The sequence below is a fragment of the Peromyscus eremicus genome, chromosome 3 (assembly GCF_949786415.1).
Source record: "Peromyscus eremicus chromosome 3, PerEre_H2_v1, whole genome shotgun sequence".
Classification (NCBI taxonomy): Eukaryota; Metazoa; Chordata; class Mammalia; order Rodentia; family Cricetidae; genus Peromyscus; species Peromyscus eremicus.
In genome coordinates, this window is record NC_081418.1 from 118,185,859 (window position 1) to 118,209,452 (window position 23,594).

At 40.9% G+C, this 23,594-nt stretch overlaps 1 protein-coding gene across 6 annotated transcripts in view; it reads left to right on the forward strand.

The window, feature by feature from the left end:
- LOC131906031 (contactin-4) overlaps positions 1–23,594 on the forward strand; it is a 350,158-nt gene that overhangs the window by 238,483 nt on the left and 88,081 nt on the right. For all 6 annotated transcript variants that reach the window (XM_059256813.1, XM_059256815.1, XM_059256814.1 and 3 more), the window contains exon 9: positions 16,708–16,835. In XM_059256813.1, coding sequence (XP_059112796.1) covers positions 16,708–16,835 — 128 coding nt within the window. The remainder of the gene's footprint in view (positions 1–16,707; positions 16,836–23,594) is intronic.

Genomic DNA, 23,594 nt, shown 5'->3' on the forward strand with positions numbered 1-23,594 from the left:
CGCACAGCCACAGAGTCCATGCATATCCTTCTGAGAATAAGAAGAAGAAATTCAATTTGGTTCTAGTATGTGTGAACAATTTGGAAGCCCAGGCAATCCCTCTTATACCAAAACAGCTGCTGCCTCTGGGCCCAGAATCTTGGCAGACAACTCTACCTGATGAACTCGATGCTTTACATTTTCATCATATTTATTTTTATTGTTATCGCTATTTATGGTGGCTAGATACTGATTTCCATCTGTCATAGGTGTATTATATTTCCCTTACTCAATTGCTGTAATTTTCAACTCTGAGCCCTTTAAAGAAAACATTAACGGACTATAGATTATGATAATGATGTGGAAAATAATCACAAAAATGATCACAGCAACCTCATTTATCAGCTGCTTACTCAGCAGCAGTGGTGATAAGTGTTTCAGAGATATTTTCACAGTTAACCTTCTCAAGACTCAGATTCCATTAAGGTGCTATCAATATGACCCCAATTTTATTTTATTTTCTAAATGTATTGTTATTATCTGTGCATACTTGTTTTGCCTGGAAGTATGTATGTGTACCATGTGCATGCTGGGGTCTACAGAGGTCAGAAGAAGGCATTGGATCTCCTGGGACTGTAGTCACAGGTTTGTGAGCTGATGTGGTGTTGAGAATTGAACCCAGGTCTTCTGCAAGCACAGCAAGTGCTTGAAACCTCCAAGCCATCTCTCCAGCCCTCTGAATCCCTTTCCAAAGGTGCAAACTAGGACCTAAGTGTGTTAAGACTTTCTCAAGCTCTCTGCCTAGCCAACACAGAACCAGCAGTTTAAGCTGCCTTGAATGAGAGATAGTAGGCATATCATGTGTGGAGTCTGAGAAAGGCTGGATTGTGAGACTGGTTTTATGAATCCTAAATTTGTGTTCTTCCACACAGACAAAGGTGCTGAGTGTAGCTGGTGTTCAGGACAGGGAAACCATCAAGCACATTCAGACAATGGCATTCTATCATGACATAAGCAAGAATGAGGACATTCATCCTTCATTTCTCCTCTGAGGTATTCCCTGGTATGAGGGATGAAGCAAACACAGCTTTGTCTTGCATTTACTCAGAGACTGAGAATTGGGGAAGCAATACAACTCAAAGAAGTTTTTCTCTGGCATCACAGGCATCACTGTTGGCTTTGTGGACACAGCTTCTATGCAATAACTTATATAATCTGTATAGTATGCTCCCTTTATAGTTAATAATTAATATTGCCTTCTAGGTATTTCAGTTGCTTGGGGGTAATGGGTCATCCTGTGATTCTAGCCTCTAATTCTTTTTATATGTTCTTTGCACCTTCCTGTGCTGTCATTGTTCAAATTCTGCCCTTACTCTAGCTGCATGACTGCACATGCACAGTTCAGGAATTAAGCAAAGGGTCTTGCGCCTTATGTCATCAGTGTGCACTGGTGACTACATGCGGCATGGTCACGCAATCAGCGCATGCGTGGTGTAGCTCCATAAACCCACCTGTGCATGTTCACTGGGAACCCTTAAAAAGCTGGACACAGGTCCAATCCTCTCTCTCTGTTCTGCTCTGTCTCTTCCCCACCATCTTTCCCTTTCCCAGGCCTGGTTCTCTTGTACCTACTCCTACCCCCTTCCTCCTAACAAAGTTCTCTGCTACTAGGCAGCCATGGCTCATGACTTGTGACCTTTTTGCACGGTTACCAGCGCCGTTTATCATTCATTTCAGTCAGACATATTAGCATGAATGAAACTTCTCAAGAAAAGGTAAATGTCTTGAGAAAAAAAGGCATTTTTTAAAAGTAAACTAGAATAAAAAATCCCTAATTATAAACAAATCTCTAGTGGAAAGTGCAAGGAAAAAAATCCCTTAAATGTGGATGTGTCCTGTCTTGTGTTTGTGTCCCTTTTGGTAGTACACAGGATGGGATAATAGAAGAAATAGAAACTTTGTAGGGGAACCTGGGCTTATGACACCTTCCCACCTCTCACTTGATGATACTGACCTTGGTCATTTTTATATACTTCTCTAGAATAATCTTTGAAATTATATCAATTCAATGAGCTTTCAGAAGCTACAGCCACCTAACAGTAGCACTTAGTAACTTGAAATTCCTTAGTAAGCTGAGTACCTTTCATGTCCAAGGCCCAACTTAATACACTTGGTTTTTCTCCTGGGTCCTTTTGTCCATGTTTCCTTTTTTTTATTGCCTGCCATTTCTAAAGGTCCTTGAACTTGTTTATTAAACTATTCCTTCACTCACTGCCTACTCTAGTGCCCTATGAGGATGCTGTATAAAAATCCATGCATACCCTTAATAAGGTTTTTTTTCTCATTATGAAAGTAATATTACTTATTAAGATGCTTTGACAGAAGTACATGAAATTATAAACAATGAAATATATTACCTTTCTCCCTCTTCCCCTCATCTATCTTCATGATGTCTGGTAGATTTATGCTAAGATTATCCAAGGCCATAATTTCTCAGAAGAAAGGAATTCTAAATCTTGTATTAATGGAGACACAAATAACCTTGCATAAATTAAACCCTGAAATTAAGAAACAAATTTTAGAGCCAAACATGCCTCTAATAATATCCCCCTAATATTATCCCCCTCCTCCCGGACTTGGTATTTATAGTCTTGTATACTTACAAAAACAAATAAAGTGACAAAATTTTAGTAGATCAAGAAAAATATTTCCCTCCTCTGTCATGCATTGCCCAGAGAATATTATAATTAACTCAATGTTCACTGTTACTCTTCCACTCTCAGGCAGTTGCTTCTTTCTGGGTTATTTTACAGGGCTTTGTTAGGAGGAAGCTAGCCCCACGTCAAAACAGGTTAAACATCATGACCCTGTTTTCTCTCGGATGCAGTGCTGTGGGCAGGGGCAGCAGGGTCGGAATCACTGGGTGTTCTTCTGATGGACTGAAATACACACATCTTATTCTGTGCTTTATTAAACTCAGGTCTTACGACAGAAAACAAATTATCTCCAAGGGAACTTTGTCACCAGGGTGCCTGTTCAATAGTGATGTCTCTAGCTGCTGCAGAAACTACATGGGAAGATCAATGACGGGTTTGCTTGAAATTGCCCTGGGACTGAGTCTCTTCTTGCTGGCCTGCATTTACATTTCTAATCAAAACATCCTTTTTGCCTTTCAGTGGGTGTAGAGCTGTCTTCAGTGGCTCTCAACTCACTTAAATTGCACATTTCCCCCAAACAATCTTACTTTCTGTAAATTGGCAGAATTCATTCCTTCCCTGAGCTGGGGATGCTTAGATCTTTTAAAATTAAATACCTAAGCTTGGGCACATACCACTTAAAAGGAAAGGAGAAGGAAAGTTGAACTAATTCAAACCAGAGTATGGTGGGCTGAATGAGGATGGCCTCGAGAGGCTCATATATTTGCATGCATGGGCCACAGTTTGTGGAACTATTATGGAAGGATTAAGAGGTGTGGCCTTGTTAGAGGAAGTGTGTCACTGGGGAGGGCTTAGAGGTTTCAAAAGCCCCAAACTGTTCCCAGTGTCACTCTCTTCCTCATGCTTATGACTCAACATGTAAGCTCTCAGCTACTGCTCAAGCATCAAGTCTAACTGCCTGCTGCCATACTCCCACCGTGATGATCATAGACTCAGCCTCTGAAACTATAAGCCCTAAACAAACTCTTTCTTCTATAACTTGTTGGATGCACGTTATATCTATAATTAGCTGGATGCACAAATCTTATCTCTGTGTCTTCATTGCCACCTCTCCACCAGTTCAGTGTTCTGAGTATCTCCTAGGTGTTAGACCACAGCACTGTGCCCTAGGGCTCCTGCTGCAAGGACGGAAAAAGGGACAGCCTTCCTCACAAAGCAACTCAGCTTCTTTCAGAGAAGCTCAGGAAGCCATAGGTCTCAGTTTTGCTCTGCATCTCCATGATGGCTGGAATACGAACTGCCTTCCACATGATTAACCTTTGACCTCCAGCTGGTAATACTATTTGGGAAAGTTGTAGAAACATAGTCGATGGGGACTAGTGTGAGGATGTAGGTCGTTGTGGACAGGCCCTTGAGACTTATGCATGCTCCCCATCCTCCCAACTCTGCTCTTCCTGCTTCTTGTCCTCCTTGAAAGAACAAAACACTTTTCTGACACTTGCTCCAGCCACCCTGATGTCTCACCCAAACATGTAGAGCCATGAGGCCATGGACCAAACCCTCTGAAACTGAACCAAAATAAATCCTTCTGTCCTTCAGTTGTTCTCTCAGGCAGTTTGTCATAGCAGCTGAGGTGGCTTGAAAGAAAATGGCCCCCAAAAGGAGTGCACTATTAGGAGGTGTGGCTTTGTTGGAGGAAGCATGTCACTGTTGGGGCAGGCTTTAGGGTCTCTTTTGCTCAAGCTTCCCTCAGTGTGACTTTGAGTTGCCTTCCTATTGCCTGTAAGATGTAGTACTCTCAGCTCCAGCACCACATCTACCTGCACATGCTCCCCATCATGATGATAATGGACTGAATCTCTGAAACCATAAGCGAGCCACTGTAATTCAATGCTTTCTTTGTTGTGTTCGTATTGCTTCTTCATGAAATAAAAACCCTCACTAAAACAGCAACAAACGTAACTAAACAGCCTCCACTACCTAAAAGTGTAATTTTAATACCAAAACAAGTCTTAATTGACCAATCACAAGAAGAGGATAAAAATAGACATCTACTTTAATCCACTAATAAATCAACTTAGTAAATTGAAGAATTTTTCAAGTCTTAGTCAAATCTTTATTCTTTTTGTACCTGTGGGCATTAAAAAAATTAAATTATTATTCTTCTATGTGTATGGTTGTTTTGCCTGCATGTATGACTATGTGCTTTATGTATTCAGCTGCCCTTGGAGGTAAGAAGGGGATGTTGAATCCCCTGGAATTAACAGACAGTTTATGAACCCCCATGTGGGTGCTTGGATTAAACCCCAGGCCCTCTGGCAGAGTGATGAGTGCTTTTAAGTGCTGAAGCATCCCTCCAGCCCTCTACTGGAATGTTTTGCTTTTGTATTCCATCTCTACTGATTGCTCCATATTGAATTGGATTGCATCACAAAAGAACAACAATTTGACCTTTGCTAGCTACTAAGGGGAGAAGGTATAAGACCCTTTGCAAGCAGCAAAGCAACTGTGCACTAAGCATGTGAGCAGGTACCAGGTCTATAGAAGCAAAATCCCCTCTTCAATTCCTGCTTTGCACCCTCCTCTAAGGACTATAAAGGGGTATAGAGGCCATGTTAGGTTTTCTATTGCTGTGAAGAGACACCATGACCACAGCAATTCTTATAAGGAAAACATTTCATTGAGAGGGCTCACTTACAGTTTCAGAGATGCAGTCCCGTTATCATCATGGTGGGGAACATGGCGGCATGCAGGCAGAGGTGGTGCTGCAGGAGTAGCTGAGAATACTACATCTTGCAAGCAATAGGAAGTAGACTAAAACATTGGGTGGTATTCTGAGCATAGGAAACCTCAAGCAGTGACACACTTCCTCCAATAAGGCCATACCCATTCCAGCAAAGCCACACCTTCTAATAGTACACTCCCTATGAAATTATGGGGCTAATTACATTCAAACTACCACAAGCCAGTTGATCACATACTACCAACAGCTCTGGTGTGTTCTTATTTGATAGATTGAATGATATGCCCCTAAAAGTCATATTCACTCAGAACCTTGCAATGTGGCCTCATATGGAAATGATCATCACAGATGAATTAGGTTACAATAAGGTCAGAACAGATCACATAATTCAGTGATCAGGGTCATAGTGGGAGGGAAATCTGACTGCAGAAACATGCACAGGGGAAGGCGATGTGCAAGACACATAGAGAAGATATTATGTAATAACAGAATCGGAGTACTGAGAGATGTCTCCTCAAGATAAGGGACAACAAGGGTGATCACCAGTCACCACCAGAAGCTAGGAAAGAGGGAGAGGTGGGCATCTAAGTAGACCTTACTCTGCCTGTCTTGAGCCACTGGGCTTTTCTGTAGAACTGCTCACAAACTCAGTAACATTAGACTTCAAATTCCTGAGGTGTGAAATACCAGGTCCCCGTGGTGAAGCTACTTGGTATATGAAACTTTGCGAAGGTAATACCCTACTCACCTCCCCTTCTGCCACACTATTTTCTGTGGGGTAAGTCTGCACAGAGAGCTGAAGGGGAGGAACTTGTAGCTTTATGCCTGAAGGCTGCCCCAACTACTGCTCCAAGTACTTCACAATGCTAGCAGTGGAAACCAAGGAACTAACAATCTGCAGAATTCACAGAGGCCAGGTAGAAACTTTAATGAGAAGTTCGTTGATCCCCAAAGCCACTGCTATTCTCCAGGCTGTTGATGCCCTGAAGGAATGTGTTCCCTATAACACCCTGTTTTCCCATTTGTCACAATTAGTTTTGCATTAAATATCTCAATTATTTGAATTAAGAGATTATTTAATACAGAATGAAGCATATGTATAGGGCTAGGCAACCTTTGATCTCACAATGGGGGGACAAATGACATACTCTCTGGTATCTCTCAACAAAAGGCATGGGAGACCCCTAGTTAAGAGGATGTATGTCTTAATTGTGTCTAAAGTGGTCCCTGGAGCTTGCAGTCCACTCACATCTGGAACCAAGCCTCATATGACAATGCTACCACCCCACCAGTTTTCCTGAGCTGACAGGTAGCAATGCCTAACATTATGTATGTTACCTTTTCAGGAACAGTAACCCACTGTGCAATGTATAGATCTATTGTTTTGTTTTCAGGCCTTTGGAACATATATATGAAGACATAAAAGAAAGACGAATATTGTTACAATCCCTTTCTATTTATTAAAATGATGTTCTCTCTCCATAGTTCCCCCTATTGCAGAAGGAAAAGTAGCTAAGTGTAGTGTAAAGAGATTTAATTACAAGGAGGTATTTCAAAGTGACTCACAGGCAAATGAGGATACCCGTCTCTCTCCCTAGCAGCAGGGCCTCCACGCACAACTGCTCGTAAGAATTACAGGTCACCATTCTGGGATCAACCTTCCCTTTGGGGTGATAGAATATTGTGGAGTTGGCAGCTTTTGTCATCTGCTGCTAAAGCCCCCCAAAAGAAAAGATTCAGCACTTTTAAAGGTCCCCTGTCCCCAGACTATTTTTGATTTACAGGGCTGACAAGGTCAGCTCTTCAATGGCTGCAACCCAGAGCCTCAGACTAAGAAAGATTCAATTTATCTCATAATTCCAGATCTGCTCCTGTCCTCCCTGCATTTGAAACCTCTGGTGACAGGAGGGGAGCAAACACTTCTGTGTGGTGTAGGTAATTTACTGTGTTGTGAATTAGATGACCTCTCCTCACATAGAGACAATTGAGTTCCGTGTCACACCCTTGTTTTTATTACTTGATACTTTATCATCTTTGACTTTTCTCTGCTGTTATCAGCGATGTCTTCAAAAGCCCACTGGTAGGTCAGGACTGACCTATTCTAAGCCTGGGATGGATTTACATTTTTCAATCCCTTTTATCTGGTTCTATCACTATTCATAAGCCTTAGGAGGAGCTCAGAGTTCAACATCAACCTCAGGGTCAATCAATAGACTAAAATGGGAAAGCTCATGTGAGATGGAGCACCAGGGAAATGTTGCAGTCTCACTGAAAGGTCTAGAGAGATGGCTCAGTGGTTAAGAACACTTCTTGCTCTTTTTTTTTTTTATTTTTTTTATTAAAACATCTTTTTTTTTTTTTAATTTTTATTTTGCAATACAATTAAGTTCTACATACAGGCACAGATTCCCTTGTTCTCCCCCCTCACGCCTCCCTTACCTTCCCCCCAGCCCGCCTCCCATTCCAATCTCCTCCAGGGCAAAGCCTTCCCCACAGACTGAGATCAACCTGGTGGACTCAGTCCAGGTAGGTCCAGTCCCCTCCTCCCAGGCCAAGCCAAGCGACCCTGCATAGGCCCCAGGTTTCAAACAGCCGACTCATGCAATGAGCACAGGACCCAGTGCCAGTGCCTGGATGCCTCCCAAACAGATCAGGCCAATCAACTGTCTCACCCACTCAGAGGGCCTGATCCAGTTGGTGACCCCTCAGCCATTGGTTCATATTTCATGTGTTTCCGTTTGTTTGGCTATTTGTCTCTGTGCTTTATCCGACCTTGGTCTCAATAATTCTCTCTCATATAAACCCTCCTCATTCTCGCTAATTGGACTCCCAGAGATCCACCTGGGGCCTAGTCATGATCTCTGCATCCAGATCCCTCAGTAGTTGGATGAGGTTTCTAGCACGACAATTAGGGTGTTTGGCCATCCCATCACCAGAGTAGGTCAATTCGGACTGTCTCTCGACCATTGCCAGCAGTCTGTTGTGGGGGTATCTTTGTGGATTTCTGTGGGCCTCTCTAGCACTTTGTTTCTTCCTATTCTCATGTGGTCTTCATTTACCATGGTCTCCTATTCCTTGTTCTCCCTCTCTGTTGTTGATCCAGCTGGAATCTCCCACTCACCCAAGCTCTCTTTCCCTCGACCCTCGCCCTTCACTACCCCCACTCCTGTCCAGGCTGTTCATGTAGATCTCATTCCATTTCTCTGTCATTGGACGATCCCTGTGTCTTTCTTGGGGTCCTGATTTCCAGGTAGGCTCCCTGGTGATGTGAGTAGCAGTCCAGTCATCCTTGTTCCACATCTAGTATCCTGTTATGAGTGAGTACATACCATGTTTGTCTTTCTGAGTCTGGGATACCTCACTCAGGATGATTTTTTCTAGGTCCATCCATTTGTCTGCAAACCTCATGATGTCATTGTTTTTCTCTCCTGAGTAGTATTCCATTGTGTATATGTACCACATTTTGTTTATCCATTCTTCAGTTGAAGGGCATCTAGGTTGTTTCCATGTTCTGGCTATTACAAACAATGCTGATATGAACATAGCTGAACAAGTGCTCTTGTGGTGTGGTTGAGCATTCCTTGGGTATATGCCCAAGAGTGGTATAGCTGGATCTTGGGGGAGATGGATTCCCAATTTTCTAAGAAAGCGCCATATTGATTTCCAAAGTGGTTGTACAAGCTTGCATTCCCACCAGCAGTGGAGGAGAGTTCCCCTAGCTCCACATCCTCTCCAGCATAAGGTGTCTTCAGTGTTTTTGATCTTAGCCATTCTGACAGGCGTAAGGTGGTATCTCAGAGTTGTTTTGATTTGCATTTCCCTGATGATTAGGGATGTTGAGCAATTCCTTAAATGTCTTTCAGCCATTTGAGTTTCCTCTGTTGAGAATTCTCTGTTTAGTTCTATAGCCCATTTCTTAATTGGACTGTTGGGCATTTTGATGTCTAATTTCTTGAGTTCCTTATATATTCTGGATATCAGTCCTCTGTCAGATGTGGGATTGGTGAATATCTTTTCCCATTCTGTAGGCTGTCGCTTTGCCTTGTTGACCGTATCCTTTGCCCTACAAAAGCTTCTCAGTTTCAAGAGGTCCCATTGATTGATTGTTTCTCTCAGTGTCTGTGCTACTGGTGTTCTATTTAGAAAGTGTTCTCCTATGCCAATGCGTTCAAGACCGCACACATATGAACAAATAATTTTTGACAAAGAAGCCAAAAGTGCACAATGGAAAAAAGAAAGCATCTTCAACAAATGGTGCTGGCAAAACTGGATATCAACATGTAGAAGGCTGCAAATAGATCCATATCTATCACCGTGCACAAAACTTAAGTCCAAGTGGATCAAGGACCTCAACATAAACCCAGCTACTCTGAACCTGCTAGAAGAGAAAGTAGGAAGTAGTCTTGAACACTTCTTGCTCTTACAGAGGAGCTGGGTTCATTTCCCAGCGCCCATATGGTGACTCCAAACTATCTGTACCTCCAGTTCTAGGGACTCAGTGCCCTCTTCTGACCTCTGCAGTCACCTGGCACACACATGGTGCACATATATACATACAAAACTCTTATACACTTAAAAAATTAAATAAATAAAACTTTTTAAATTTTTAGGAAAATTAATAAAGAATTAGTCTTTAAAGAACTTGATTGTTGTTGGTTTGTTTTTCCTGTTTTGATAGTTGGCATGGCATCCAACTTAAAAGGAAACAAGTATCTAAATAAATATTAATATTGGATGTTACCTAAAAGTTCTTTGAGACTATCCATGTGAGCTCTGGTTTCACTGAGGGATATTGTGTCAAAAAAATCAGGTAGAAATCAATTAAAGAAGTTACCTGATATTGGCCTCTGACTTCTGCATATGTGTACACGTATGAACAAGTACATGTGACACACTCACACACACACACACACACACACACACACACACACACACACACAAATCCCAGAAAGCAAATTTAAAGCAACAAGTCAATTTGTGAACTTAGAGCCTTTAAGTGTATAAATAAGTAGCTACAAGTGCACGATACAATCATATCTGAGGAAACATCAGGTCCATTTCCCCCACAGTCCATATTCTGTGACTATTCTACAGTAATGAGCTTCATCAGTTTGCTCACAATACGAAGAGCAGCCACCACAAACTCACTGGCAGAAACCCATCCCCTGCCTGCCACTCTCAGATCCACAATCGTCTAGACAAGTTCAGAAATTTCTTAAAGAGATTTCATTCTTCCATCTTTATGGTCTGAAAACTCCGTTTTGGGCATCTTCAATTATTGATTCATATATCACGGGTTCCTAAGCGGTTGGCCTTAGGCATGGACAGAATCAGAAGCCTGACACTGGCGTAAGGGGCTGGCCTCTCTGTCTTTCCTCTCTCAGTCTCTTTGCTTGACTTCCTTAAGAGTTGCTTTCTTTCTGTGGCAGGTGAAGTTCCAGTTTTATAGCTCCTGAGTTTAGAATTCAGCAGAAAAAGGTTGTCTCCTCAGATAGACTCTGGTTTTGGTGGCACGTGTCTCCTGAAACTAACCACTAAAGAGAAGAGAACAGGGTTTCCTGGTCAGCCCGACCTGGCCCCTCCTCTCCTTACAGCTAAGGTTATGAAAAACAACTTCCTTATTAGAAAAGTAATGGCCATTCCAGTCCTAGAAATGGATGGTCTATAATGTGGTGACATTATTTCCAGAGGCATTGTCCTGTTTACAGTAATATTACATTTATTGAAAACTTAACTATGTGCTTGAAATCGGTTTTGCTAATTTTTCCAGAAGGGAAGTGAAGAAACGTCCTATTCCAGATAGAGCACCCAAAATAGTCCAGAAAAATGATACTCCAAAAGTCGGCTTGGTGAAGCAATGAGCTCATTGGAATTTCTTCAAGGAGTGTTGGAGAGGGGTTGCTTACAGGTGCAGGGACTCAAAGGCACAGTGTCATTGAAAAGTCCCCCCAACCCCCACCCCCCACCCCCAGGATAGGAAGCAACTCAAGAAAGCTGCAGTCCAGGAATTCTATGCATGACTTGCAGGGGGCTCTGTGGATGTAATAGTGTCTTCTCCAAGAAGCTGGGCTGTTCAGTTTCTTCCCCAGGTATCTGTTTCTTGCTTCATTAATCGTGGGGAAGAGCCTTGTGAAACCTGTAAGTTTCAGAGCTTCCTTTCATACTTGTAAGGCTGTTTGCTTTCTAAGTCTTATGAGCCTCCTTCCTCCCTCCAGGAGGGAATATTTCAATTAGGAAGGAATTGCCACATGACAAAGGTTTACGTCTGGGGGGTGGTTATTAAATATCCATGAATGGCACTCATATTTCATCACTATTCTGTGACTACTTAGTGTCACCCATATGGTTTCTTAAATGGTAGAACTACTCACCAGTTGTCTTAATGTAAGCAGTTTTTTTTTTTTTTTTTTTATAGATACTTGATGCAATGGGTCCAGGAGGGATGTAGAGCACCACTGATGAGACCAATTGGTTGATTCACCTATTAGGGTTATTTGATGCACCACACATTTTTCTAAATACTGCAAAACTTACCAACAACCTACAAGACATAATTTTCATTAGTCTGTTTGCTCAAATAAGAAACCTGACGTACAGAGATACAGCTTTACTGAAAATGACACAGCTCAAAAATAGGAGTGAGATTTGAGTTTAGGTTCAGAATTTGTCTTCTTAGTCACTGGACTGTATTGTAAGAGAACCATTCTGAGAACATCAGATTGCCCCCTAATGTAGATTATACCAAGGAAGGATAAAGAGTCATAGCCAGATGACATGATTTAGTGAAGGCTACTGAAGGTGTCTCACCTACAAATGATCTCCCTCACTGGCACCCCCTCATGTCAATTCTAATATCCCAAGTCTTTCTTTCTTTCTTTCTTTCTTTCTTTCTTTCTTTCTTTCTTTCTTTCTTTCTTTCTTTCTTTCTTTCTTTCTTTCTTTCTTTTTCTTTCTTTATTATTTGTAAATAACATTGGGATAGGTAAAGCATGGAATGGAACCAATGCCAGTCACTGAAATAACAAATTGACTTAGACCAGTTCTCAACTAGAAGTTAAATTTGCCCTCTTTCCAAGGACAGGTCCCCTCAAGCCTTTTCGATTGTCTGAACATAGGAGGATGCGGGGGAGGGTCTGAAAGAGCCCTAGTATTCTGCTTGGTGTCCTTCCCAAAGACTAAGACTCATCTACTTCAAAGTATCAGTTCTGAAAAGGTTGAGCTGCCTTGTCTTTTAGCATAAATACTGTGGTCAATTTATACACTTGACATGTGTCAGGGTCAGCCTAGGGCCCAAGTACTTTTCTGGGAAGTCCTCTGCCCCTTCCTGATCCATAGGTTTGCATAGTATGGTTTAATTTAGGCAATAGCTTCAGGATTTTGGAATTACACTGATACTGTTTTAATTTAAACAATCCATTAATAGACCTTTGTTCATTGAAAGTAACCCTCTGAGAGTTTACTATGCCTCAGGCTCATCTACCTCACGTTAGATGAATTCACATCCAAAATATGAATGCCGCCCTATTTACTGAGTTATTGTATGCTGACATTTCTCAATTTCCAGCAAATTGTCTCATAACTAGGAATATGATTAAGTCCTTGAAAGCTATTTTTGTTATTATTGAGGTAATTAAGATGTGATCGCCATTCCACTTCAGTCAGTACATCTGCTCTCTGGTAAATAAGGAATCAAATGCTGCTCAGTGAGGAACTGCATGTGTCTTGGAGAGTGAGTGAGCAGAAGGCCTCCTGTCTGCATCTTTGTGTTTTCAACCAAGGCTTTGATTTAGCTGAAGCAAGAATACTTTTTAAAACCATAGCTTTGAGGAATTTTTACAGGAAGTATTATCTATGTATAAAATTAATAGGAACTTCATCATTATTTACTATATTTTTTGTACATAATAATGATCTTTTTTCTGACATGTTCATATGTGTACATGATGTATTTTAATCACATTCACTTCCTATTACCCTTCCCCCCAATCCTACTCTAGCTAATACCCCTCCTCTTCTAAACTCTCTCTCTTTCGACCTTCATGTCCTGTGTATATGGCTCAATGACTTTCATTAAGGTTGTTTACAGGAGTATGAGTAATGGCTTATTTACATGGTACCTTATTGGTGCCTGCACCACTAAAGAAAACATCCCTCTCTCTCACACATCAACCATTGACTGAGTATAAATCTACAGGGAAAGGTGGGACCTCCCTCCATGGCAGATGTTGACAGCCTCAACCTTATATAGAGCTTGTGTAGATACATTACCTGACTTTATAGCTCATCTTCTATTGGTTCTACTAAGCTTTGCCGGTTTTGGTTCCTACATCTTTCTTTGCCTAGATGATTTAGAAACAAAAGTCTCCAATGAGCAGCTCCTTTTCTCCATGTTTTGCAAATAGGTCCTGTGCCTAGTTTTTAGCCTGCTTCCTCTTATGTGATTCTGACTCAAACTCAATAGGACCACAACCATTGCTGAGGGCAGGTTTTGGTTATGTTGAAAACTTTTCTTTAATTGAGTCTCCATAGGTTTTGTGGCTTATAAAACATGAAACATACAAGTACCAAGACAGCCCTTTCAGCCCAGCTGCCAGAAGCTGCTACCACTGTAATGGCCATGGTTCCAACATGGCTTCTTAGCTTCCACAGGGCATCTATCTCAGCCCAGAAGCCACTGTTCCTGACTCCAGGCCTCCAGCAGAAAGCAATGCAGCCACAGACACCATCCACTGGTACAGACCAACCAACCACAACACTCGAGCTGCCTCTCTGTGCCATCTCCATTGATTTGAGATGACTTAGTTTTTTTATAAGCTGACTTGACTACAATATAAAATGAAAGTACTGAAGAGGGTTTGGTCTATCTTAACCCACCATATGTTGAAGGGACTAAATAATAGTTCATGTTTCAAGATGAAAGAGGCCAGGTATTTTAGTACTCACCCATAATTCCAGCACTGGGGTCAGAAATACAAGACCAGCCTGGGCTATATAGTGAGACCCTTTCTCAAAAAAAAAGTAAAACAGAACAACAACAAATAATTTGATTAATAATCAATGAAACAAAAAGATGAAAGACATTGCTGGCTGGTAAATACCAGGGAACATGTTAGAAACAGAACCTATTCTTTCCAAAAGCCAATCAGATTTGCTTAATAAGTTCTGATTCACAGACAAGGAGACCAAAGGTTAACAAAGCTGGGCAAGCAGAACTGGCATGATCGATGCATAAACACTCATCTTTGTATTTCCAGCATTCCCTCTGTTTGTGTCTTCTTCATTTTTTCTATTTCCCTTTTCAGGTCTTGGACTGTTTCCTTCATCTGTTTCATTGCTTTTTCATGATTTTCTTTCAGGGCTTTATTGTTTTCTTCTACTTTATTTGTCCTTCCCTCTAGTTTTTTATAGCATTCTTCCCATTTTTTGTTTGTCTTTTCCTCTATATAAGCCTCTGCCTTCTTCATGATGTTATTCATAAGGCTGTTTTCTTTTGCTTCTTCCAATTTTTGATGTTCAGGTCTAGATGTTGGAGGAGGGCTAGGTTCTGGTGATGCTGTGTTGCTCTTCATTTTGCTGTATGTACTTCTGCCTTGACGTCTGCACATCTCCTTGTGGTTCGTTCTTGGTCTTATCAGCGCACTTGGTCAAGACAGAGCTGACAGATTCAGGAAGTCTCTCTCTCTTGTCCAGATGGGAGCTCTTGTCCAGATGGGAAGTCCGGGGCAGGATAGGAGCTGGGGGCTGGTCTCTAAGTCTCAAGAAGTGGCTGGGGTCTTGGGCGATGATGGGTATGGGGGCAGGGCGTGGAGATTGCAGGGTCTGCTGGGGGTCTTGGAGAAGGGGAGCCTTCCCGGTAGGGGTGGGGGTAGAAGGGATCCTGCTGGGTGGCCAGAACCTGGGGCTAAGTTGGGCAGGTCTTCCCCGGAGTGGCTGGTGCCCAGGGATGGGATCTAGGCTGAGCCCAGGCACTCACCTCTTGTCCAGAAGGGAAGTATGGGGCAAACGCTCATATTTGTGATTCCATCATCCTTTGTTAAGTTTTTCATGCTCTAGCTAACTTGCTCATAGAATCTGGAACAGACCCTGAGAAGAGCTATAGCTTCATTATGCAAGAAATAGTAAACACCAGGTCTGCAACACAGTAAATTTAAACCTTGAGTTATGTTTATTGAAAATAAAAAAGCCCAGTCACAAGTTCTGTGAAGTGAAATTCTGCCCATTCTAGATTCTCGGCTAGAGTATTTACTAGCACCTGTGGCCTGGCAACGTGAAATTTCCATAACATATGTCAATTCTTAGAATAGAATTTACTTATATACCCATTCATTCTACCACTTAATAGTTTATAGGGCATTTAGTCCACTTTCTCCAGTATACCAGATGCAAGTTAAATCATAAGATGAACACTGTCCCTGCTCTCAGAAGATACAGGACAAGGAACAAGTAACAAAGGGAAGTAATGCCCAAGTCTGGCAGAATAGCAAGTTCAAAGGCCCTGAGGTAGGAACAGATCTGAAATACTCTAGGAACTTGTAAGGACAAATGTGACTAAAAGTCACTGAAAGCAAAACATAAAACAAGCAAGAGATGTGTGTATGTGTGTGTGTGTGTGTGTGTGTGTGTGTGTGTGTGTGTGTGTGACAGAGAGAGACAGAGACAGAGACAGAGATAGAGACAGAGAGAGAGAGCGCTCCTGAGGGTGTGGGGGTGTTCATATGGAGGCCAGGGGTAAACCTTGATCGTTCCTCACATGCTGGCCACTTTAGTTTTTAAGACAAGGTCTCTTACTCATTTGGAGCTCATTGGGCAAGCTAGACTGGCTGACCAGTCAGTGTCAGGCATCCACCTGCCTCTGCCTTCCTACTGCTAGGATTATAAGCCCATGCTACCTGACTCCACTCTTTTCACATGGGTTCTGGAAATGGAACTCAGGTCCTTACCATTCCATGGCAAGCATTTCACCAACTGAGGTATTTCCTCAATGCCCTCTTCTAATTTTTTATTAGCAGTTTTAAAAACTAATGGGGGTCTTCAAGATTTCCCTTTGCATTGTATAGTCAGACTTATTACAGAAAGAGAAATAGCTACAACCAATCTAATATTCATAATTATTATCCAAACCCAAGTTTTATTAGCAAGAAAAAAAGGGAAAGCATTAAACACATGACACATGCCAATGTTTATGCATATGTAGACAAACTTCCTAAAAATAAAGAAGGCTGTCAAATGATGTAACTATGATTTATAATGTGAAAGGCAACAGAATGACAGAAGTCGTTTCTCAGGAGATGAACTTCACAACATTTTGCTTATTTGTTTGGCTTTCAGAATTACCATTTCTGAAGATGGAAACCTCAGAATCGTCAATGTGACTAAATCAGATGCTGGAAGTTACACCTGTATAGCCACTAACCATTTCGGAACTGCCAGCAGTACTGGGAACGTGATCGTGAAAGGTAATGGCTAACTCGAAGAGCTCATGTGTCTTCACTTCTAATAATAGAATCTATAGACATGGCAGTGTTCATATTAATATGTATAGATATCACTGTTGCTAGATTAATTCATCACAGCAAACATGATATGATTAACAATCCTTCGAGAACCGTTGGTAATGAATACGATTGAAAGACTATCTTATTTCAGCATCGTCCAATACAATTTGAGAATTACAGCCATTGTGTCTGTTATAGTGTTGTAACGAATGTTATCTGCAGTCCTTTAATTAAATTTCTTTCCAGTCTCTATAGGTTTGAAATTCATGTCGAGGAACCCTGTGCTAACAAATTAAAAACCCATGATTCAAGTACTATTTTTAGCAAACATTGCTTAAACAATGACATTGGCAGTTTTACAAAGAGCTGCCCTGGGTATTCAGAGATACGGATATGGCTTCTCCAAGTAATAAAGGGTTTTGATCACCTCTGTGCTTTGCTTAAGTCACCCAGCCATCCCTGTCAGTTTTAAGGAAATCAAATGTCCCTCATCTCTTAGTCTGGGTGCTTTATATTTCACGACTGAAAGTCCTTTATGCTCCTGGCATAGCGCATAATGTGGAACTGTCCCAACACCATGGCATTGCTGGAAGTGTTGAGAATTATAAAGGATGAGATCTTAATTTACATTTCATTTGAATTTCTATCACCTTGTGTCTTGCACAGTCAGTCTTAGGATTTTTTAGTTGCAGGAAACTTGGTAGTGCTTTGAATAAAAATAACACTCAGTGTGGTGACTTGTTGGAGGTCACCACAAATGGATGGACTTAAGCCCAGACAGCTGACTGCAAGTTCTCCCTGGTTCTACAAGAATACTTTGAGGCCATTTTCCCCTGCTGATGTGCAATGCATGCTGATGAGACACTTCATGTTCTTTCTTACTGACCTATTTGGAGCTTCCTCTCTGAAGTAAGACACCCTAAGGCAAGCAAAAATATTCAAAAAGAATATTTACCTCAATTATAACTTAAGGATGAAGTTAAAAAAAAATCACCTCATTATATATGTCAGGGTCATTGGAAGTTGACAATTTTCTGTCACCTCTTTTTATCATGAATATACTTATATGTATAGATGAAGAATTGGAAGCCAAAGAGATTTAGTTAGACGTAGTTCTATATTTAGATAGACTACAACTATTTTGGTTTATTAATTATTCTCTAGGCCAGTAGAATAGGCATACAACTGTGGGTTCACTCTGTTTCACAGGGCAAAGGAAAAAGAGGGTAGCTAATATTTATAGCATAGAGTTCTAGCTCAAAGCCTTTATTAATGTATGGTTATGTCAGATGCCAGAGGAAATGTAGGGATTGACTAGAACCAAGATAGAGAGCCCAAGCTTTCAGAGATGGTTGGTAGTCAAGTTCAAGCCTGTTAGGATGACATCCCACTTATGCAGATATAAGTGAATTCCAGAACACTGTGTTAAATTATTATTAAAGACCAAGATTAAAGTCAAAGAGATGTGCCTAAGTCTCATTTCTTCCACTTACTATCTCTATGACCTTAGAGTGATATCTTTTATATGGAGATTATAGTCATGCTGGCCTCTTGGAATGGTTTCCATGGCTGTGGTGATCCACATTAAGTAATAAGAAGGAGTTCCTGGAAATAGTGGTGGTGGTTTTTGTTATGGACATTGTTGTTATTCATATTATAATGAAATGGCTATGCACACATTCTAAATCACTGAACACTTAATGAAGTTTCTAATCCAGTAGAATAATTAGAAAGGGAAAGTAAGATACACATAGAAATCATATTTCCATGCCTCACTGTGGAGAGTAGGATATTTTCTCATCAGAATTCATATGCCATGGTGCCACAAGAAAGACGGAGAAACTATTCCCGACCAACTGTACAGTTGTCTGCTGCTATCTTGTATGTCCCCACAACATAAAGCTTCCAGATACACCATGATGAAGCATATCATGGCCACCACATGTTTGTATAGATATAAATATTGCTGAGATAATAGCTTTTACTTATCATCACAAATTAATTTATTTCTTGCCATCTAATAGGATGGGAACAGTAGTTCCTCAACTATAGTACAAGAGTTTTAGGGAGTTCACTATTAAATGTTTTTAATTTTAGTAATCATTTATGTGTTTTGGTGTGTATTAGGAAAACAGTAGTTTTCTGTCAATAGCAATGAATTAAAAAAAAAACACTGTTAAAATACATTTAATTAAGTCAGTATACATAAGAGAATTAAGTATTCATTGTTACAGAAGGATATGCGAAAGTAGTGAGTGTGCTGTGTGCATTGCTAAAGACAGGAACTACCCCTCCAGAGCCATTTTTGAGTGAATTCTAGTGGATTTAGAAAGACATAGGATAGGAGTAGGATTTCCTGCCTATGGTGAATAAAGGTGTGTGCATAGAGCTTTCTGACTCTAAGTACTGGGCTAATGAAGCTCTATCAAAAAGTGGTAGTCTGGCAAGCATAAGGACCTGTGTTCAGTCCCCAGAACACAGAATTTTAAAAGCAAGGCCCAGTGACATACATTCATAATTCCCAGGCAGGGAAGACCCCGGGGTTCCCCAACCAGTCAGTTTTGCCCACTTGGCATGGCATTGTCACAAGAAAACAAGGTGGACAGCTCTCAGAGAACCACACTGGATGTCTGCCTCCGACCTTCACATGCATGTCATATACAATATACATGTTCACCTGCACATCCAAGAACATGCACACACACACACACACACACACACACACACACACACACACACACACACGGGAAAAAAAACTCCAAATTTCTGCATGCTTATAATACCAGCACTTGGGAGACCAAGGCAAGATGATCAGTGTTTCAAGGCTAGCCTTGGTTATATAGAGAATTTGAGGCTAGCCTGGACTACAAGAGACACTGTCTCAGGAAAAACAAAAAGAAAAAAAAAACCCTAAAATTTTCAGAACAATTAAAAAAAGAGGAAGGCCTAGGAGAGGAGGAACATGGGAAATATGAAGGAAGGAAGGCAGACATGCTCATGTGTGAACAATAAAGTCAGGGTGTTCCAGCCAAGGACCCCCCTGCCTAGTTGGACTTCATGTGCTTCAGTGGTCTCTCTGGAACTGGTCACTGGCACTCAGATGTAATCTACTTCTCTACCAAGTCCCTCCAATTCTTGTATTGTTGTGATATAGGGGTGGGGATATGAACTTCATTTGTTCTGTAGGGTCCTAGAAGATAAAAATCCTGTTACTTTAAGGATGATCCAAGGTGATTAGGAAGCTCTTGTGTTTCTCGGCGGTTGAGACTGACTTCCACCCGTGTTAAGGGGCAGTGCCCATATGTAGTGGGGAATATGCTGCCAAGTCTCTACCAAGGACGTTAACATAACTGAGAAATACAATTGAGAAATCTGCTTCATAAAGCACAATAAAAGCAAAGGAAAACCATTCTGAACTCAGCATGAACTATGCCAAGTACTCAATCCCACATCAAAAGCCCCCACCTTTAGTACAACTGTAGTCACTTAGCCTGGGATATGATATATTGCTGTATTTTAATTTACTTTCCGGATCTACAAAGAGACTGACTTATCAGAGAAGTTGCTCTCTAACCTTAAAATGTGCTTGTGTTCATTTTGATCTCTTCATATGTCTAGGATTAGAACTCTGGGAAGGTCAGACATCAGAACACATTTTTCCCCTAACATTTTTACAATAATTGTGTCATTAGCCACTCTCTTAAAATTTAATTCTCTTACTCACTAGGTCTGGCCCAGTTATTTGGAGAAAGGCAGAAAATAGATATTTTCAGACATGAGGTCAGTAAGTAGGGGAGGAGAAGGGGACATATCCTCTACATGAGACAGGAGGTTTAAAAAAATCCCTGGCAAGACTCCATCTAAGGGATAACTAACTATTCTGATTATGCATGAGCAGGCTTCCAGACTCTGGGATTCTGACAGGTACTCGGGACACTCCAGATTATCCTCCTATCGTCTGAATTTCTAAGTTTGGCTGATTTTATTTTTGTTGCTAGTTGTAGTATATTTGGAATCTGTTTGCTGTTTAACCCTAAGCAAAAACACTTTTCAAATCAGACTCCCCAGTCCTAACAGAAAGTATCCTACTTATCTTTAAACAAAGATATGCATTTATGTCAATGTTATTAAGAGCTACAAGAAGGGCCAGCTACCTTTACATGATAAGCATTTATGTCAATGTCATTAAGATCTATAAGAAGGGCCAGCTACTTTTACATGTAGGACTGGACTCAATAATTCATTTTTAACTTCATACCAGAATTAACTGTGTGCTGTTTTGCGTGGCTACACAGGTTTTATATGATAAGTATTTTTGTCATAGGCCTAAAGCAGAGCACCTGAGAGTGTTTGTCTTGGCTGTGGATGGACAAGATAAAAATAGTAATAACATCCCTGTCTTCTATTGATCACCTCCAGGGCTCAGCCTGAAATGCAGGCTCTTAAAGCCATGGATGTAATTACCATGGTTATCTTGCCCAACTACCTCCAAAGTGACCTTGTGTAACTGTGGTTACTGGTTTCAGTCTATGCTTTGACAGGCATCCTCCTATAAATGAAAGACATTGTCCATGTCCCCTCACAAGTAAAAATTGGGTAGCGTGATTCCTGGGCACACAGGTCTCCTGGGCTTTGCCCCTAACCTTCTGCATCTACACATCCAGAGATAAGACCTGAAAAAAAAAATGTTAAATGAGTACTCCAACTGATCTTTTGCTCACCTGAGTTAGAGAATGTATGAATTTGCACACCATGACCAGTAGGCTATATCCAGCCATCTGCCTGTTTTTGTATACCCCAAAGCTAAGAATAGCAGTCACAAATTTAACTGGTTGGAGAAAGAAATGTCATTTTTTGAATGTGGAAATTTTATGAAATTTATATTTCAATATCCATAAATAAAGTGTAGTTAGAAGTCACACAGACCATTTGTTTACATAACTGTGCTTTTAAACTGTAGCAAGAATGTAGAGTTGCTAATACAGAAACTTTGTTTCTTGGCCTACATGGCCTTAAATATTTGCTATTCAATTCTTTGGATGTATGTGGATCCTTTGTTTAGGATAATTTTTCCTTAAATAACTCTTCAAAGTTTGGAGTGAGACGTACTCTAACCCAACCATACATAGTTCTGCTTGCACCTCATCCTAACCTTACATGCTGGAAATTCCCATTAGATGACTAGCTACAGTTGGTAGAGAGATTTCTTTCCCAGGACATTAGTCCCACTACCGAATTGGTAGAGTGAACCTTGAATATATGTTGGACATATGTTGAAAACACAGAGAGGCAATAGGTAATTAACTGCCACAGGATGAAAACTCTAGCCATTCACCCAACAGTGTATTCAGCTTAATTCTCTATAGGATTTGTGCAACTTCATATAGTTACAAGAAATAGACCCTACAATGTAAAGGACAGTCGCTGGGATTCTGTAACACATAAACCTTGCACTGTGACCAGGCTCATCCAGTTGAACTTCTTTCTGCCTTGCTCTTTTCCCAGGTTGTTCCTTTACTAATGTGTTGAGATACTGACTTCTGAGATAGGCCAACTAAAAGTTTAACATAATTTCACCTGAATGCTGAGTTCTTTTTGTGCATCTGTTTCTTTTAATTCATTTCATGTAATCACGCTCATAATAAGACAGAAATTAATTTTTACTTCAAGGAGCTATGATAGAGTTATCTGCAGGCCTTCCCTCAGATGCCATATACTCCTAAGGAAAAGTGAATTTTGCATTTGTTTCCAACCCTGTACACTGAAGATGTTCCACTGACTGAGTGAACATTCAATTGATTGCTTCCTTGCCAGATGACGTGATCATTGTTCATCTCATCAAAACTTCAGCTGTAGCTGGAGTTTTCTCCAGTCCTGCCTGGCCCACAGTCAGGACAAATCTCTCTCACCCACCAGTCCCACAGCCGCTCAGACCCAACCAAGTAAACACACAGAGACTTATATTGCTTATAAACTGTATGGCCACAGCAGGCTTCTTGTTATCTAGTTCTTCTATCTTAAATTAACCCAAATCTATTAGTCTATAAATTGCCATGCTGCTCGTGGCTTACCGGTACCTTACATGTTGGTACTCATAGTGGTGGCTGGCAGCGTCTCTCTGCCTCAGCCTTCCTGTTCCCAGAATTCTCCTCTCTCCTTGTCCCACCTATACTTACTGGCCAATCAGTGTTTTATTTATTAACCAATCAGAGCAACACACTTAACATACAGAACATCCCACAGCATTCAGCCATGTTTAGAAAGAGCAGCTTCCTCAAGTACATTCATCTGTGTGTGTGTGTGTGTGTGTGTGTGTGTGTGTAATGATTCCATCACATACATACATGTATAGGTATATGTTTATGTATTATCATATAATTATATATGCGTGTATAAAGCAGAAATGAAAATTTCTTCCCAGAAACATAGCTTGTGTATAGCATCTCCAGTGTGGGCTGTATAAAATTAGTCTTCTGTGTTAACTCAATGGGACATTGTGAACTATCAACCCTCTCCTGTATAGAGAGGTGGGTGGAAAACATAGTCTTTTCAGTTGGAACCATTTTGGGGGCAGGGGAAATGCTTTTGAAGCAGCCTACATCTTACATGGAAAATTATTCAAGGTTTTGTCCAGATTTGACTGGGGATCAATCAGAAATCAGTAACCAGCAATGACGTTTGGCTGCTAACACGCAACAAAAGCTTTTAACTTTAGACCCT